Source organism: Equus quagga, chromosome 6 (assembly GCF_021613505.1).
Source record: "Equus quagga isolate Etosha38 chromosome 6, UCLA_HA_Equagga_1.0, whole genome shotgun sequence".
Lineage (NCBI taxonomy): Eukaryota > Metazoa > Chordata > Mammalia > Perissodactyla > Equidae > Equus > Equus quagga.
Window position 1 is genome coordinate 55,392,132 of NC_060272.1, and position 18,366 is coordinate 55,410,497.

Sequence of the window (18,366 nt, forward strand, 5' to 3'; positions counted from 1 at the left end):
CTTATACTGTTAAGCTGTGCAGGAGAAAAAACATAGAAACCAGTCTTTTGTAGTGTTATAATGAACACAGTTTTATTCTCTTCTTTTGTTATTCTTAAGTCATTAGATTTTCTAAAATGACCAGGTATTATTTTTACATGAAAAACAGATTTTATTTTTAAAATGTTACATGCTGCTGGAAGGCAATGCGCTGATCTACTAAAAGTGTTTTCTATAAGCATCAATAGAATCACAGATGAGGAATAGACAAATTACGTCAATGTTGAAAAGGATAACCCCTTTTCATAATCAGAAATTCCTACTATCATTTACAAACTAAAAGGAAAAATTAGGCTACTAAGAGATTCTTTCCTATGTTTAGGAAAGAAAAAAAGAAAACAAACTTACCCAGATTCTGTCATCTAAACTCCCTTGAAAATATTCTGATTTTTTTCCAGAAGTTGTACAAGCCACACTTAAATTCCAACAACACTGTGTTAATTTTGCTCAAATGCAAGCTGAAAACATATTTTAACATCCTGTCAGAGTGAGATACTAAGAGTGTCGATAAAATGACACTAAAATAAATGTAAATTTAGATTGCTGTTACAAGTGGCTGCCTGGCTCTGGGAAGATGTTAGGTTGCTATAGTATTTTCCATAGCAACTTTGCATCTTATTACATAAATATTCCCTCAGTGTCCTTACAGCCTGCTAAGAAAACAGGATTAAATCTACTCCCCTATGTAATGATCCTGTATCAAACCTTATCAGAACGAAATGCCCAGAAAACATAATAAACTGTACTCTAGGTCACGGTGCTCCCGGCAGTGGAGAGGCATCAGAGCCCCGAGGGCTCGGCACCCGTGGTCATGCCATGACCTCTTGCTGCTCACTGGCCAGGTGTCTACACTTTTCCAGGTCAAAGTCTCTGTGGTTCTCCCTCTCTGAAGACTGGCCCTTAACTTCCTCAACTTTTCTCCTCTGCCTGCCAACTGCCCATCAGCCCAAGCCCTTCGCCCAGCTCCAGGGCCTCACGTCACTAGGCAAGGGGCCAGGCTTAACAGACCTGGAGTCTGCTCTGCAAATGCAGCTGGGACCGTGTGCTGGGCTGTCACATAGGAAACCATTCAGAGAACCCACCCAGCTCCAGGCTAGTATGGACCAGGTGTGGACTATCTGAGAACCTCAGCGAGGGCTCAACTGGGTTTTATGGAGGTGCAGCACAGCTGACTGCTTCGAGTGTTGGGGAAAATCCATGGTCTCCCAGACACAATGCAGCTCCAGCAGCACAAATCAATTTTACATGAAACACATGATTATGGAAAACTTGTGCATATAGAGAGAGATGTCAGGCATATGACATTGTCAGGTGCTACATAAAAATAAGATTTTAAGGGGGTTAAGCTGAAACACACTTTGGGCTCCAAATGTAAATTTACAAAACAGATAAACACAGCCTGGACGGGCAGAAGGAGTGCATGCATTACAAAGGAATCCTATGCTACAGGATCAATTTAACACCAGCTGTCTCTTGCATTTAAAAGGTAAGACATTTACCAAAAGAAATGATTTCTATCCTTTTCGGAAGTATGTCCATTATGAAAAGGGAACTGTAACTGTACATAAAAGCAGGGAACTGAAAAATCTATGCCAAGCAAACATTTATTTGAATTCCTTTGGCAAGATTAGCAAGATTTCTAAAAAAGGAAGAAACAGAGAAAAAGCTTTGGCTCCTTATAAATGAAGCTCTATTTCAAGAGTTTAGGAATGAAGCAGGCTACTCAGCCCACCTCAGAGGATTTATTTCATCATCTTGGAGCCACATTAGTTTTAATTAATCACATTTCTTTGTGTGGCACTTGGGTTCCCAGAAGACATTCTGTTGTGGTTGAAAATAAAACGCTTGTTTTTAATCCGGTGGTTGCTGATGGATGTCCACCCTGCTCTGTTTCTCCTTCAGGTGAAACAGAAACATGTGAAAACAGAAGTCTACCAACAGCTTATCCTTCCAAATTTCCTCTCACTGCTGACGCTCCTGCCTTTGGGGTCTGCCGGTGCAGGGAGCTCAGCCCCCGGCATGTGGCCTTGGACTACACCACCTCCCTTTCCATGTCTGAATGCTCTTGTCCCTCTGCAGAGTTGTGAGCCACTCCAGAGCAAACCTGCTTAGATCACATTCAATGTTTCCTAAAAGGAAGTTTCCAGAAGCTTCGAGGTACGCGGCCCCCTTCAGTTGGTCCCATCAGTCGGCTGCACGACCCTGGTCTGGCACTCAACAGCCCCTTCCTTCTGCGCCCAGGCTGGTGCTGGGGGCAGCGCTGAGCCTCTTCTCAGGCTTGTGCCTGACTGTAACCTCCCTGTTGGGCATCCTTTATATCTTTCAAAACCACTCTCATGCAGGAAATAAACTAAATCAGTTTACACAGACAGACAGACGATGGCAGTCTGGGTGTTCAAAGAGATCAAGCAGATAGCCAGAGAGAACCTTCTTAGTAACTTTTTTTAACCTAAAGCTTCCAGCAACATATAAACCTATTCAGACAGACTGAATAGCGCTAATTCCAATGGAACCTAATTACGAGTCCCTCACATTTGACTTGGTTGGCTAAAAGATTTGGAAAATCCTTGTTTGACTTACTGAAATTAAAAAAAAAAAAAATCTGTACCTATGTTGTGGTGAGTTTCCATGGAAAATTCACAACCCAGAAAACACTCTTCATGATTAAAAGTGTGCTTGCTCCTATAAAGGTCTCAGAGTTTAAATGAGGTGTCATTAAAATCCAAGAGCATTTGTTTGTGCACTATGGAGTGGTTTAGGGGTTGCCTATGAAGCAAGGGATGTTTTCGTTTTACTCTTCCAAGATGTGTGTTCAATGTATACTCACTAAATATTGGATGAAGTACATACGCTGGATAGTGATGTTCATTTTGGTTATTGAATTTAAATTAATGGCTTTAGAACATATTTGGCATTAGGCACTGTATTTTTATTAATTTAAAATGTTTATTTCTCCCTTTCATAAAGTGTCTCATACCCTTGAGGGCAGGGTAGACTTCATCTAACCCTCTCCATATCCCTTGGGTACACAGCGCCTTGAATGCAAGAAGGTGCTGACAAACGTTTGTTGATAATTAGAATGAGGCTGAGTTTCACTCCTGGGCCACAGTCTATTCGGCACGTGGCACTGAATTCTGTATGCATAAAAGTTCTGAAAATTTTTGGGCAATGAATAGTCTTTGTTTAAACATGCTTCTTAATGCTTGGAATTTAAATTTAATTAGAGCAAATGTTCTTAGGAGTACCATCTTCCTATCAACTTATGGGATAATGGTATCAAAACAGAAAGACCAGGAGAAGGGGAATATGCAACTGAAGACAACAAACTTTTATTGAGCACTTACTTAGTGAAAGCCCAGGGCCAGGTGCTGGAGGATGACTAAGAAACGGAGTTACCAGTTACTGAGTCCTTATTATGTCCTCAACACTGTGAGTACAGTGGGAAGGGCTTGACACGCACTGACTCATTTAACTCTTACAACACTAACACTAATCGGGTTCTGCCACTGGGGGACTTTCGATCTAGGACAGACTTCCTCTTTTCCTCTCTTTCTTCCTTGTGCACTCCTGCCCCACCTCCACTGCCAACCTGGAGGGAGGGAGAAGGAGAGTGATAAAAGGAGAGGGACAGAGGGAGAGGGAAAGAGAGGAGAAGGGACAGATCTGGCTTTAAAAGGCTGGCTTGATTCCAGTAGGGGAGACAGACTATGCAACAATAAATTTGAATTTTTATCACAAATTATCTTCACAGGCTTTGGAGAAGGATGCCAATCTGCTTGAAAGAATGCTTCGATACATCTGTCTTGATTTTCAAAGTTATTAACAAAACTCATTTTCATTTTTATCAGCATCTTGGTTTTGCTTCAGCAAACCCCATTTCCCCTTTAAGAGTCAAATGATGAGGAGCAGTGAGCTGCCTGCCAGAATTAGCCTGTAGTTACAGCAGTCCTGGGACATGCCAGCCAGACACACTGTAAATTATTATATGTGGTAAAAAGCAAAGTACCACGAAATTCTCTTCATAACCAGAAAAGCAGTGATATATTGGAAAACTTTGACTTAAAAAATAATCAAACCCAGGGTATCATACAAGGCCTCACACAGTAAACGGTGCCTCTTCTAGAAACCAAACTAAGTCAAGTCTCTCCATTTTCCCCTCAGAAATAAACCTGTACTGGTTAGTTTTTGTTCTAGGAGGGAGATGAAGAACACAGCCAACCCCCGTGGACCAAAGTCAAGCATCCTGCGAGAGGTGCAGCTGGACACCCACAGGCGGGAGGCTCCGTGAAGGATGTTCTCCCTTGGAAATTCCAAGAATTCTTGAGTCAGCTCAGGAGTTCTGAGGCAAAATCTCCCTGTTTTAGCACAAAGGAAAAGGGTAAGTGATGCTTTCAAGGATGGAGACTTTTACCGCTGCTTCGGCATTTGGCAATTCCCAGCAGTGAAGTAGAGTGCTACATTTTGAGAGGCCTGTTTGTGGGTGACGGATGATGCAAATCTGTACCTAAAATGAGTGACATGTCACCTAAAGGTGTGTTTCCCTCAGGCCAAGCAGCTGGATCCCTCCTTCAAACAGCAGTTTGCAAGGATCCCTCTGAGGCTTGGTCAAAAGACCAGATGGGAATTCTTGCTGTCAGGCTGTGTCCCCAGATATGCGCGGCCGAAAGAGAAACAACAGTCTCCCTTTTGGCAGGATCTTCAGGGCCCAGCAGAATAAAAAAGGTTAGTTGCTTTCCCTTCCCTCTAATCAGTCCTGGCTTTCCTCATAAGGCACACGCCTCTTCTCTGGCTCATCTCATTTTGACAAGCACGGAAAAGACTTTGAACTCCTCGGGGCCTGGCATTTGAACTCCAGTTCTTTCATCTCTTCCTTCAGCTCTTGGCATAGAGTATGCCCTGTGTTGTGTTCATTAATTCTGCTGACCAAGTAACAAGCCTGGTGGAAGTTTCTAAAAGTTCAGGTCCTGCTTCAGGCTCTTCTCAGATGCCTGGGGAAAAACCAAGAGAGGTCTGGGAAGTGGGCTCTTAGTCAAACTTCCAGAGAGGCCCTTGTGGTCCCTGCCGAGGGGAGAGGTCCTTGGCTTCTCTGGTTTCTTCCGCAGCAGAGATCAGGCACTGATCCAGCAGGTATAAGCTTGCTGCTGTGTCTGTAAAATCTCCTCTGTGAGCCTACTGTTTCGAGTCATAATTCTTGTCCCGTCCCAAGCATGCTATGAAATTATACACATTTCTTACTTGGGAAATTGATGGGTTGTTTAGAAAGAAATGTTACCCAAAAAATAATAAAAGCCACGGGTTCCAATCAGAATTTCTGATTGACTCAATTCTTTTCTTACACACCTACCTTATAAGGATATTAAGGATCCAAGTTTCATGTAAACTTGTCCCTCATCTAGAAACTTCAAAAACGATGGAAGCTTTTTGAGAAAAAGTTGTATTTATTTATTTATGGGAAGATCTCACTGAATTTAAGAAAATCACACTAAAACTCGCTGTTTTCTTTTGACCTGTGAAAGTATGCAGAATAGAAATGCTGGAAGGAAGGAGTTTCCTCAAGGAAGCAAATCTAAACCCAATAATCAAGTGGTCCTGAGAAATCTATCAGCTTAATAAGAGACATACATTGACACATAAATACTAGGTTCATTTTTCAGACAAAGGATATACGGCTTCAAAAAACAGTGGCATGATGCCTTCTTTTATGCTAAGCTTCTAAAAAATTTAAATGAATGGAATTTGAGGATGAAAAGGAAAGTTTCTAAGGCAGTAGTTCTCGAACTTTAGCATGCATCAGAATTTCCTGGAGGGCTGAAATCAGATTGCTGGATCTCACTTTCCACCGCTGCCTCCCCTAGAGTTTCTGATCCCTAGCTCTTGAGTAGGGTCTGAAAATTTACATTTCTTATAAGTTCCTAGGTGATGCTGATGTTGCCAGACTGGGAACCACACTTTTAAGAACCACTGTTCTAAGGAAATTAAACCCCCTTCTGTATATCCTGGATGCAGGAGCTTTTGCTTGCGATCATCATGACACCTCTGGCATTCTCTTCTACAGCCCCAGCGAAACATAGCATTCTGACCACTTTGCAATCCTGATGACCTGACCATTTTGGAATCTTGATTTTGGCTTCTACCAATGAATTAGCAAAGATCCTCTGTTCCTGGTCACCTGAACCTTTGTTAAAAAGCCTGAGACAGGCGAGTGTTTTATTCACTGATACATACGAAGAGACAGATCAAATCTATGCCATTCCTCTAATTTTCTTTTTGGGCCATGGTGGCAATTGTGGTTTTTCCTAGGCCCTTTAGACAACTCTCTTCCCCTTGGACAAGCAGTCTCTCTTGGTGTCTCCTAGGTTTGAGTGAGCACTTTCTTTGCCTGCTTTTACAACACCGAGGGATTTCCATGTAATTCCTGGAGAGAGTTTTAAATCTGCATCTTGGATTAGGGAGAGCAGAGTAAGCAAGGTTCTCTTTATGCTTCTCTCCATTTTACAACTCAAGGAGTGATGCCCCTTTCTTGGCACGAAATGGGCCACTCTTTGATTACAGGTTGGGTAAGCTTTATTGGAAAAAAGTCTATTTCTCCAGCACTTTGGCTCAGAGGCTAAAAAGCTTCTTTAGGGATTAAACAATTCCCATGTAAGAAGTACACTGAATGAAACCAAATTTTATCTCTATTTCAGCATCAGTGGTGGCTGCCATACTCTGGAAAAGGATTTTTATGGTAACAGGCAAATATCCCTGAAAAAAAAGTATAACGGCCCCAGACCTACATCTAGAGAAACAACTGGAGCAATTTGAATCACCATGTTCCTAAGGAGTTTAAAATTCTATTAATAAAAGCAGAGTCACTCAAAGATGAAAGTTTAGTATTACTCACATAAAAATGAGTTATGTGACCATCTCCTGATACGTATACCCCACCTAAGATTAGGAAGATCATTACGATACCTCGTGGGTACATGGCAGTTACAGCATTACCTGATTCATCGACTCTCAGTTTTTTAGTAGGGCTGTCACAATTCTCATCATCTGACATTTCCATTTCTTCTTCTCGGCGGATGCCCATGAGCTGCTCACTTTGAGCATTCCGGAGCTCCTGAAAGTAGAGGAAACATGAACATCAGAGTCACGGACACATGTCACACACCTTTTCCCCGTGGCTTTTTGGTGTGTTATGATTAGTCACGGGCTCTTCAGCAAATTATTTCATCTCTCAAGTCTCAATTTCCCCATTTGTAAAAAAGGGGATAACAGCATCCACCTAGTAGGGCTGCTGTGAGGGTTACATAGAAATACCTATTACCATGACTGGCATGCAGGAGGGACTCACAGCTAATGATCAGAAACATGAGCAATGACATTTGTAAAAGGTCTGATCTACCACTGACCCACTATGTAACTTCAGGGATGTTTCTTCATCTCTCTTAGCCTCGATTTACTCACGGGAATATTATGATAATAACAGCTTTGAGGATAAAGTAAGTTAATGCATGTAGGATACTCAGCATCATCCTGGACACTTGGATTGCTAAGCTGATAATGTTGACCCCTACTATTCTTCATCCAAAAGTGTCCCTGCATGTGAGTATGTGCCTATGTGTGATCACTCACACACACCCCCCCCCCCCCCCCCACACACACACCATTCAGATATCCAAATGGAAATTCAAAAGATGGTAGAGGACAAAATAAAAACAGATGCCTTCTCTTTTGGTGTTTCACATTATCATTAGGGTTTATTGTTTTTGTTGTGATGATTATTTTAGCATCAGTTTAAGATCTTAGAGTAATATATTACTTTCTCCACTTACTAGAGGGGTGACTACAGTCAAGGCATTTAATTTCTTTGAGCCTTTGTCTACTCACACATAAATGAGAAAGAGTAGTAATACAAGGCTGTTGAATACGAGAGTGTATGTAAAAAAACTCATTGTAAAAAGTAAAGAATTACACAATAAGTTTTTTACTACCATGCCTAAAATTCAGGACACTGTAGTTGTTTATATTAAATAATTATGTTATTATTTTTATCAAGCTGTATATATTTGTGAATCCTTATCCATTCTGTTCTTTTACATGTACTATCCTCCAAAAAAAAAAAATGGGGAAAGAGCTGCAGTTTTTTTCCCCCATTTACACTGAAGTCTCTAAATAAAAGCTGAATACTTAATTTCACTTTATAATAAATAAACCTATGAGTAACAATAACACTAAGTTATAACACCTAATGTATTAATGGCATAACTTTAAACATAGTTCTAGTGCCCAGCTGATGGATGTGCACATATTATCCTGTGTTATAGGTTCTCTCAATTCTCTTCTCTCCTTAGCTCACAGATTTTAACTGTAGCATGATGGAATGGAAATTATTGATTATTGCTAACAGTATTTGCACGGTCAACTCTGAATCCTGGGAATCACTATTGCAAGGACAGGGAAACGGAGAGACAGAGAGGCAAGGTCCATGGGACAGGCACGCCCATCACAGGGCAGTCCTGAGAGGCCACAGGATGACGGGCAATGCCTCCGTACTTGACCCTTCCACCCAGTAGAAAGAGGTGCCAATTCCACTTGAAACAACACCATCAGGTATGGAGACGGGTGTCATAGGTGATTAGTGGGGCAGTTTTTAGGTTGCAGACAGCTAATTTTTCTACTGACAAAGAGCCCAGTTCCCAAAGAGGTGGCTTGAAAATGCTTGAAATGAGGAAAAGTCAGGTGGAAAGAATAAATGAGGCCGAAAGAGCCTGTTGTATAGTCCCCACAATTAATGGCAAACTGTCATACTGTAGCTGTTCTTGTGAGGAAGGGTGTCGGAAAGGAAAAAATTGGAGGGGAATAAAAAAAAAGCTGAGGGTGTTTCCACAGGGTGCCTCTGGTTCAGCGGTAAATCACTAGTACACTCTAATAAATCTGTAAAGGTGTTGCAGATAATTAACAGATGCTGTACATGGGAACGTGGAAAAATCAAACCAATTATCAAGCTTATATGCAACTGAGAAATCATCCACAATGTTAAATTACCAACTGGTATTTAATCAATTAAGCAACACGGAGGAGAGAAAATCAAAGGTAATTTAGAATTCTATTTCCTAGTTTATTAAAAGAGGTGGTGGGAATCGCAGGGAGGCACAAAGACCCTTCACAGGAGCACCTTTCAGGACTGCATCCATTTCTACCTCCCTGTACGGGCACAGCAAAGCAAGCAGGCTTCCTTGGAACAAAGCTGGAAGGCTTTGTGTGTTCTGCTCAGCAAGAGAGAGGAGGACAGCCCGAGTCCGGGGAGGCAGGGCTTGGGGAAGGGGATCAGACATGCACTGAAGAATGACGGAGATCAATAACTGATACTTGCTGACACTCACATACTAATGACAGCCTTTTTCTGCCCAGGTTTATTCGGCCTCAAGCCACTGCCTTTCTCAACATTTCTTTTAATCATGTTTGGTTTTTACATGAAGGAAAACGAAATATAAACAATTCATAGATAGGTCATCCCCAAATCTGAATCATAGTTTATGGATTCCAATTTGTATATTTCACCATAATCGAGGACTCTTTCCTTCTGAAAATCAACCTTGACTTGGCTCTCAATTCAGGGCCTGGGAGAGCATGAGGTAAATACCCTTCGTTTTTCTGGCCTCTGAAAAATTAAAGAGAAATCCCACCTCCTCCTTATTCATAACCCTGAACAGAGGAACAGAACTGCAACCGTCACCAACCACCTTCTTAGGCATTTGTGAACAAAATAAAATATGTCTTCTTAACAATAAATTGCACTAGCATTTTAAGTGTCACATTATTGTCAAGTCATTCAGTATTCTCCATAATAATAGTGATAATAAAGAATTCATTTGGTATTCATGTGGATGTTACATCTAGGGCCATTGGTATTCAACTGTAATTTAGCATTAGTTAATGGGCACTTAAAATGCTACCCAAATGATTGATATCACAGTACTTTGTGGTTCCTCAGACTCCACATAAAACACTTATTTTACAAGTGTGAGCCAAAATCATTAAATAAATAAACCTTACCTTCTATAAGTTTGGGATTTTGAAAGGGGAGTATCATTTACAGAACTTTAATATTAACATGCTAGAGATGGAGAGGCATCCAAATGAAAACATTCTCTCATTACAAAAAAAAAAAAAAAGAAGAAGCAAACGAAGACAGTATACTTACTTTTAAATTACAGGTTCAAAGCGTACACTACACTGTGGGTTAAAAATAACGGCTGGACGACCAATGACTAATGACCCGTTCTGGGCCTAGGTGGCCAGAAAGGTCAAGTTCTGGACTCTTTCCTTGGGGTAGATACTCACACTTCACACATGCATTGATGCAGAAGGGTGCACTTGGCTAGCCTGCACATTCACTCCCCGGAGGAAATTTGCTCTGGGGAGACGTGTGATAGAACCCACCGGTGAGCACTGGGGACCAAGACACCACTTATGATGAGAACACATGGATGAAAGGCATACTTGCCATTTCTAGCCCAAAGAGCAAACCTTCATCAGCACCGAACACTGAAAAAACCCCATATTTATTTAAAAGCTAGTTTTCTATTTTATGTAACACTTTTCTTCAAAATAGACAAAGTGCCTTGGTTTACTTCTGAGCTCTTTACTGTGAATGGGAGAGATTCTTTTCCCCCTTTGCAGGGGAGAAAAGCACTCCATCCTTAAGCATTAAGTCAGGTGCTTTTCCGGATAAGGAACAAATCTGAGCTGGATTTGGAGCTGACAATGAGACAGGACAATGGCAGGATGACTGCCCACTGTAACAAAAACCATAACGACTGCAGCCACACTGTGCTCTGCCAATCCAGCTGTGTGGTGGTTAAAAAGTAATAATAAAATCACCAACCTCAGAATGCTTTCGCCAAATGTCTATGTTCTTGCGCTGAGCTTTCGAGAAATGGTCCCAAGCTTTTTGTCTGGTAGAAGCGTTGAAAACGGCCACAATCTGCTCAACTTTGGTGAACAAGGAAGTCAAACAAGACAAGTAATTTATGTTGTGATCACTATAGGGAAGCAAAGCAAAGACACTAGGAGTCTATGGATGATGTCACAGTAGAAATAACATCATCAATATCCATCCAATTTGTGCCTTTTTGTACTTACATTTTAGCAAGGTTGGGGATGTCTCCCTTCAAGTCTGTCTTCATAACTTTAGGTTAAAACAAATTCTAAATATGACTAGGGAAAGTTCATGGGCATCTGCTTCCAAGCATTCTTCAGCTCTTGTTTAAAAATGTGACTTAGTGTATCTGTATACCTCGGTCTATAGATACATAGGCACTGGTGGAGGCATACAGATATAGATATATAGATAAAGTAATGCCTGGGCTGGGGGCTTAGAAGTGAAGCCAGGGTGGAATGGCTTCATGAGGAAGAGCCAAACGTATATCTTTTTCTCTTTTGTTTTCCACCTCAAGGACTCAATTGTAGCCCTCTGAAGACATGACCGTGTCCAAGTTCCAAGTTGGGGCAATAAGTGGTTGTGTTATATTGCCCCTCATCTCAAGGGACATTTTTACTCCTTGGTTCCTTTTTCTCCCACTGTAGCACCCACTGCAGCCAGCCCTCCAGCCTTCTGTCAGAGAACAGGAGCCATTGCTTCCACTTCAAGACAGACCAAGGCTCACCCAACCAGGAGCACTGGCATGCAGATCTTATTTCAACACCATTTGGTGCCCTCCATAGTTCATCACGACCACATACCATTCTCTGTTACTCCATTTTCCCTTTCACAAGTCTCCCCTTCCTCTGGTGCCCAAACCCCTTGAAGTTCTAACTCTATCACTTTGACTTCATTTAGCACTTCTGTGGCTTCCAGGCATGGTGCTATTGGAATGATAACATTGAGGGGTTGTGAACAAAGCTATATAGAGAAAGGATGGGATGTTAGGAGTGGGGCCACCAACTACAGATTCAATCTTGCTTAAACAGTTATTGATCCAGTAAACATGGGATTAAGGAAATTATAGCACTGAATTAACATACGATTAAACCTGAACTTCTAAATATTTAGTTAAGAAGGCATAGTTAAAATTAAGTGATTCCCAAGGCTCTATTATAAAAAAGGACATCAAAGCTCTTTCAAATCTTCCAGGCGTCCAAAGAATGTCAAAGAGTAATAGAATAATCCCCACAGAAGAACAACACCTGGTGCCACAATTTAAAAAATTAGCCTACAAAATAAACAAGTGCATGATGGAGCATAAGAAAGCAGATTCCGTTCACTTAGGACAGTGTAAACACCTTACGATGCTAATAAGCAACTACTTCCCAATCTATGGATAATTTTCACAGGGGCTTTTATGTTTACTGTTTTCCACCTTAAGAGAATCCCAACTCCAACTCTCTGTATTTATCAAACCTTATCATCATGTCACATGACGACATGATTGCACTCAATTTTAACAGGATTTGCCATCAGCTTAGCTCCCACTCTCCTTCCCTCCCCGACCTCACCTGGAGGAAGCAACACTGCCAGACTAGCCATGCTGAGCTGCTCTAAGGGCCAACTTTCCCCTGACTACCAGCCCCGGGCTCTGCTCCGCGGCGCTGCAGCAGGGCTGGTGGAGGAGGACTGGTTCAGCCCCACTGCCTGGGCTTCCTGTTGTTTTGTCTGCATGCAGGCTGGGTCACTGGGGACTTCAAGCTGCCTTTTGTCCTGGCAGTCAGCCCAAAATGCAGTAGTGGAATCCACTGTCAGATCAGATTATCTGGCAGGGGTGGTGATAATGGGACTGTTAAAGAGGAACGGGCCCCATTGCTTTTTATAGTAGTGCTCTTTGATTGGCATCATTTAGAAGAGTAAGAACTCTGATGTTCTGACACCAGGCCTGAGTGGAAGGGATAGCAAGTGTTGAAGCTGAGTATTTGGGTGGTGATAGTCAAAATTCTGCCATCAATCAGGGAAGGCTGTTAATAAAGGGGATACACTAACGAGAAAATTATGTGTTCATACATGGGTGCGTGGAGTGGGGGTAAGGTAAGAGAGACCAGTAAAGCACATGGAGGAGTACAGAAGAGAAAGCACTTAGAAGACACAATGGGCAAATACTGCACAGGTTCAAGGGTAAAAACATATCCTCCAATATCTACTCAGGCTATGTACTATTGAAGATACTCCCTGTTGAGGCTAAGTGCCTCAGGTATTTAGAACATGCTATAACCATATCCCTGGGCGTAAGTTCAATTCATTCATTCATTCGTTCATTCAGCAAACATCTGAGATTGTACTAGTTACCAGGCACTTGACTGATTGCTATGGATGGATGAATGAATGAATAAATAAATATATATATATAAAACATAGTCCTTGCCCTTACCAGGTCTTAAATGATGAATCAATGCTTGTTCAGCAGAGAAGGCAGGGGCAGCCCATTCAAAGGCTAGCATGGAGCTGTGAAAGGACTTTGTGTGAAAGGTGCTGGAGGGGATGGGGCTAAGGCTGGGTGAGAATGAATCAGGAAGGACCGTGTATGCTGAGCCAGATTGTGAACTTTATATTGTAGGCCAGAGGAGGCATATCCAAGTAGGATTTGTTTGGAAGAAATGATGAAGGCTTGAATCAAGGCAGAGCAGTGGAGTGGAGGGAGGAGCAAGGAGTCATTTGACAGGGCGAGTAGATAGACACCATGGCTGACTTGCTGTGAGGGACGAGACGGGGGAGACCAGGATGACTTGAGCTTGAGAAGTACCTCAGAGACCAAGAGGACAAGTACAAGTGGAGGTCTGAGAAAGAGGGCAAGGAATTTACTTTCAGACATGCTGAATTTGAGATGCCTGAAGGTCATCCAGATGGAGCTGAAATACAGAGTTGGGGTACAGAAAGAAGTCAGAATTCAAAGAGATATGTCTTAAATTTTCTGGGCCACTCTCGATTTCATATAATTGTATCCTTTACAATAGAGTAATTAATTAAAAGCAAAACTAATTGTGATTAATTTTACACTTCCTTTCTTAAGAAGTTTTATACTTTCCCCCCACATATTAACAACAACAACAACAAACCAAAAACCAAAAACTGCATAACTCAGCTTAGGTTTAAAAAATACTCTCACAGTATTTCCATGGCTCAGTTTCCTTCTCTCATTTCTGTACAGACGGCCCCTGAACTGGCCATTTGTCTTGCAAATGAAAGTTCTTGAGCACACAAAAGGACTCAGAAAGAGTGCTGGATCAGCACGAAGAATTCATCATCATTAGGGAAAAACCACCTCAAAGAGTATGCCCTAATGAAGGTGATTCAAAGACAGCATATTTTTTAAATCATAAATCAGGATGACGGCTGGCACTGATGTCACAGAAAAGGCCCCACACTCTCCATCGTCTCCTGTAGGGAGCACCAAACAGCAAGTCCAGGAATTCGACTACCATTCCCTGCTTCTCCGGTGTAATTCACACCACTTGCTCTATGGACAATAAAACTACAAGTAGTTACTAAACTATTCAGAGATAAATAGTAAACATTTGTTCAAAAAAGCAGCTTATCAAAGTTGCGTGGAGGCAGAACAAATTCAGATCAACCACCACCCTCCCCCCCCACCGCAACCAGTGCCTTCACCGCCGCTAGCAGTCTACAGAGTGGTGGCTCGAAGGCCCCGCAAGAGCCTCTATCAGTCAGTACACTTAAACATTTTGGAAGTATCATCAACAGAAAGAGCTCTCAATCAGAAAACTTTAGGTTTACCCTTCATATCTTGCAAATCTTTCCCCCCAATTCTATATTTTAAGTGTTTTGCCTAAATTAGTTTCTTTGAGGATCATGAAAAAGTCAAAAGTGACTGATTTCTCAAACGTACGCTTGAACGTTAGTCTTAGATGTCACAATAGAGTCCCCAGTACATATCTAGCAGGCACAAATGAACAGAGGGAAGGAGAACTCGAGCTTTGATGAAATTGCTAATCACTCTTGGCAGCTGCCGACCTCTTGTTAAATGATAGACTGAGGCATATTAAAAATCTGAAGAGGTTATTTGAGCAAAAGTTGATTTGAATCAGGCAGTGCTAAACCGGAAGTGTTTAAGAGCGCTCCACTGACAAGAGCTGGGGAGAAACTTTAGCAGAAAAAAGGCGGAAGCAAAGCAAGGAGATTATTCAGTGGCCAGGGCTAAAAGCCTAGTTGGCGCTTGTGATTGGTTGGCCTTAGGTTTTGATTTCAGATCCTCGAGACATTTACAGGCTTTGATTTTGGTTTGCTTAACACCGGCCACCGAGGCATGAGAGCCACCTCAGTCTACTGGCCTCCTAGTTTAATTAGTTTAACGCTCTTGTAGTAACTGTTCATTACCTCATACGTGCATATGTGAGGAGACACACGCACTTAACATACACACATACGCATATATTCTTCAGAATTTCAAAAACATTCATAAGACTGAGTAATCTAACAACATTTTTTTTGTACTTTCCTCCACCTCAAAATGTTTGGACATCTGCTGAGTTCAGACCATATTTCTTACTTGAGAGAGAACTTTATATATTATCTTGGCAAGCACTTGTCTTCAGTCTTTCCAGGGAAGGAAAGCTCAGAACAGGGCATCCATTTATCCTGGAATAGAGCACATTTAAACAAGGAGCAGGGCACCAAGCACAAAACCTCTGATTTCTGGGCCGCACAAGGCTCCTGAATTCTGAGTTCTGGGCAGAAACGCATTGGAAGCAGAGAAGCACAAAGGTCAGGCTCCTCCCAAGGACACAAACGCAGCCCTTTCTCCCTCACGTCCTCCTGACGACATCTGTCTCATAGTCCCTGCACCTCCTGCATCTTTTGTTCCAGCTAAACAGCTGTGAAAGAGCCTTAAATCCGCTCAGTGTCCCAAATAGCTGTAGAAACTGATTGAATCCTTACAGGCAGTAGGCCTGTCAAAACAGAGCACCCTCAAACAAATCTTCCAAGCTTAACTTTTGTTTTTAATGTTATCTGGGCTCCTGTAGGGTTCCGAGGAAATTTTCTTTTCCCTTAAAGGATGACATTTTCCCAAATCCTCTATGAATAGCTCATAAGAGATCGTCAAAGGCAAATAAGAGATGAAACAGTTGACTTCTCCCACCCTAGCTGTGATTGTTGTTTTTAAATACTAAAAGCTAGGGTGGAATTGATGAGCCTTCGCCTGGATTGAAGAATTGCAACGGAGGGAATGTAGTAAGTGATCTGGGCTCTCAGGACACCAGAGGAGCAAGACAAAGCCAGAGGGAGGAGCAATTAGTGCCTGACAGACAGGGGAAGCTGCTATAAGAGATTCCCTGAGAGAGTCTTGCGCACTCACTCGGGTGCTGGGTCTCGAGCACAGAGGAGCCTGCCAGTGAGTCTGGCGGGAAGCCCAGGAAACAGAGAATTAACACGGTCAAACCCACATATTAGGGAAGCACAGACTAGAATTTCAAGTTGAGGAGAAAAAAAGGGCATTCTAGGGTTTTGTCTTGAGATGAGTAAAAAGAGCATTGCATGACATTGTGAATCCATTACAGTTAAACCTGAGGCCAGAACACCAAGGGCAGGTGCTTCTGAAATTCTGACTGGATGAAGCCAGAGATTCGGTTCTTCGGGGGGAATGGGATGAGGAAAGAAAGAAAGAAAGAGAAACATGCTGATCAAATTATAAAGAAAGAAATAGGGTATTTTAGCAAATTTCAAGCAAGCAGGAAATGGTGACATTGTTCAAATAAATGGAAAGACATTAGGCCGACAGTGACTTTTTAGGCTTGGTATAAATTCAAATAGCATTTCATGGAACTGTGGATGCTCTTATTAATGCATATATTCCAGTATTTTGGAAAGTAAAACAAAAATCTGAGAATATTATAATTTTAATGTAATATATAGCATTTATTAGGCTTTTAAAATCCAATAAATCCCCCTGCCTAGACTATCCCTATTGACTAACTAAAATAATATACATTTATAAGAAAAAAGGAACACAATGAAAAGTAAAAGTTTACCTTCCCATCCCAACTTCCCCCACCCAGTTTCTCTATTTAAAGGTAACCACTGTCAACAGATTCTAGCACATCCATCCAGAGAAAAAATTATGCATATAGTACACGCTATTTTCCTTTTGTATATATTTTTTGTATATTTGTATATTTTTCCTTCTGTATATTTTCCTATGTGTAACTTTTTTTAACTTACACTTACTTTCTTTAACTTTTTGTGTAAGCACACTGTGCTGTACATTGCTTTTTTTCACTCAACATATCTTGGAAATCTATTCACATGTATATTATTAGTAAGGCTTCAGTGAACATCCTCAGACATATTTCCTGACATTCTTATATAAACATCTTTATAAGAAATTCTTAGCAGTGGAAAGGATAGATAAGAATATCTGAGTTCTTATTTTTTGAGAGTTATTGCCAAATTATACTCCAATTTTATGCTTGCTAAGTGTTTTCCAGATTGTTTCCCTATCCCTTGTCAACGGTTGGTAATCAAACATCTAATTTTTGCCATGCCTGACGGATAAGAAAAGGCATGAATGCATGATAACCAGTTCTCTGCACCAGAGCTATCTACATTTGCAGTTTCCTTTATGCATCATAGAAACAGGTCCACGGATTCACCAAACCTGCCCTTTTATCAGTAGCTGATTTGTTGCTAAGAGTGATCATCCCACAGGAAGGGGAGAGACCTGGTTTCTGGGCATGTCATCTCCTTTATGACCCTCACAATGCTGACCCTGCTTTCCTCTGGGTCGCCACTAACTCCACTAATGGTGCCATGAAAATCACATAACAGTAGTTGGCTATTTCTAATCACATAGACTTACTGGGCCAGGCACTATGCTTCATGATTTAAAATAGAGGTTTTCAAAGACTCTTTTAATATACATTGGTTGCCAGTTTTATTGAGATATAATTGACATATAACATTGCATGAGGTTAAGGTATATAACATAATGATTGGATATATATTTGCAAAATGATTACCACAATAAGTTTAGTTAACACATCTATCACTTCACAGTTACAATTTTTTTTATTGTTATGAGAACTTTTAAGATCGATTATCTTAGCAACTTTCAAAAACACAATATAGTATTGTTAACTATAGTCACCATGCTGTACATTACATCCCCAGGGCTTATTTATCTTTAACTGGAAGTTTGTACCTGTTCACCCCCTTTCACCCATTTCCGCCACCTGCACCCTCTGCCTCTGGCAACCACCAACCCAGAAGATTGTGTTTTAACAAGCTTTCCAGGTGATTCCGACACGTGTTAAAGTTTGAGAACCTACGATTTAAAACATTATCTCATTTAAATTTACCAACAACCCTCTGAGGCGGGTGCTATCATTATACCCATT

General features: G+C 41.4%; 1 protein-coding gene across 10 annotated transcripts in view; it reads right to left on the reverse strand.

Annotated features, from left to right (window-relative positions):
* Positions 1 to 18,366, reverse strand: part of ENOX1 (ecto-NOX disulfide-thiol exchanger 1) — a 535,380-nt gene that overhangs the window by 101,144 nt on the left and 415,870 nt on the right. For all 10 annotated transcript variants that reach the window (XM_046663943.1, XM_046663938.1, XM_046663939.1 and 7 more), the window contains 2 exons: positions 10,913 to 11,019; positions 7,024 to 7,141 (listed from right to left, as the gene is read on the reverse strand). In XM_046663943.1, the coding sequence (XP_046519899.1) occupies positions 7,024 to 7,141; positions 10,913 to 11,019 (225 nt within the window). The remainder of the gene's footprint in view (positions 1 to 7,023; positions 7,142 to 10,912; positions 11,020 to 18,366) is intronic.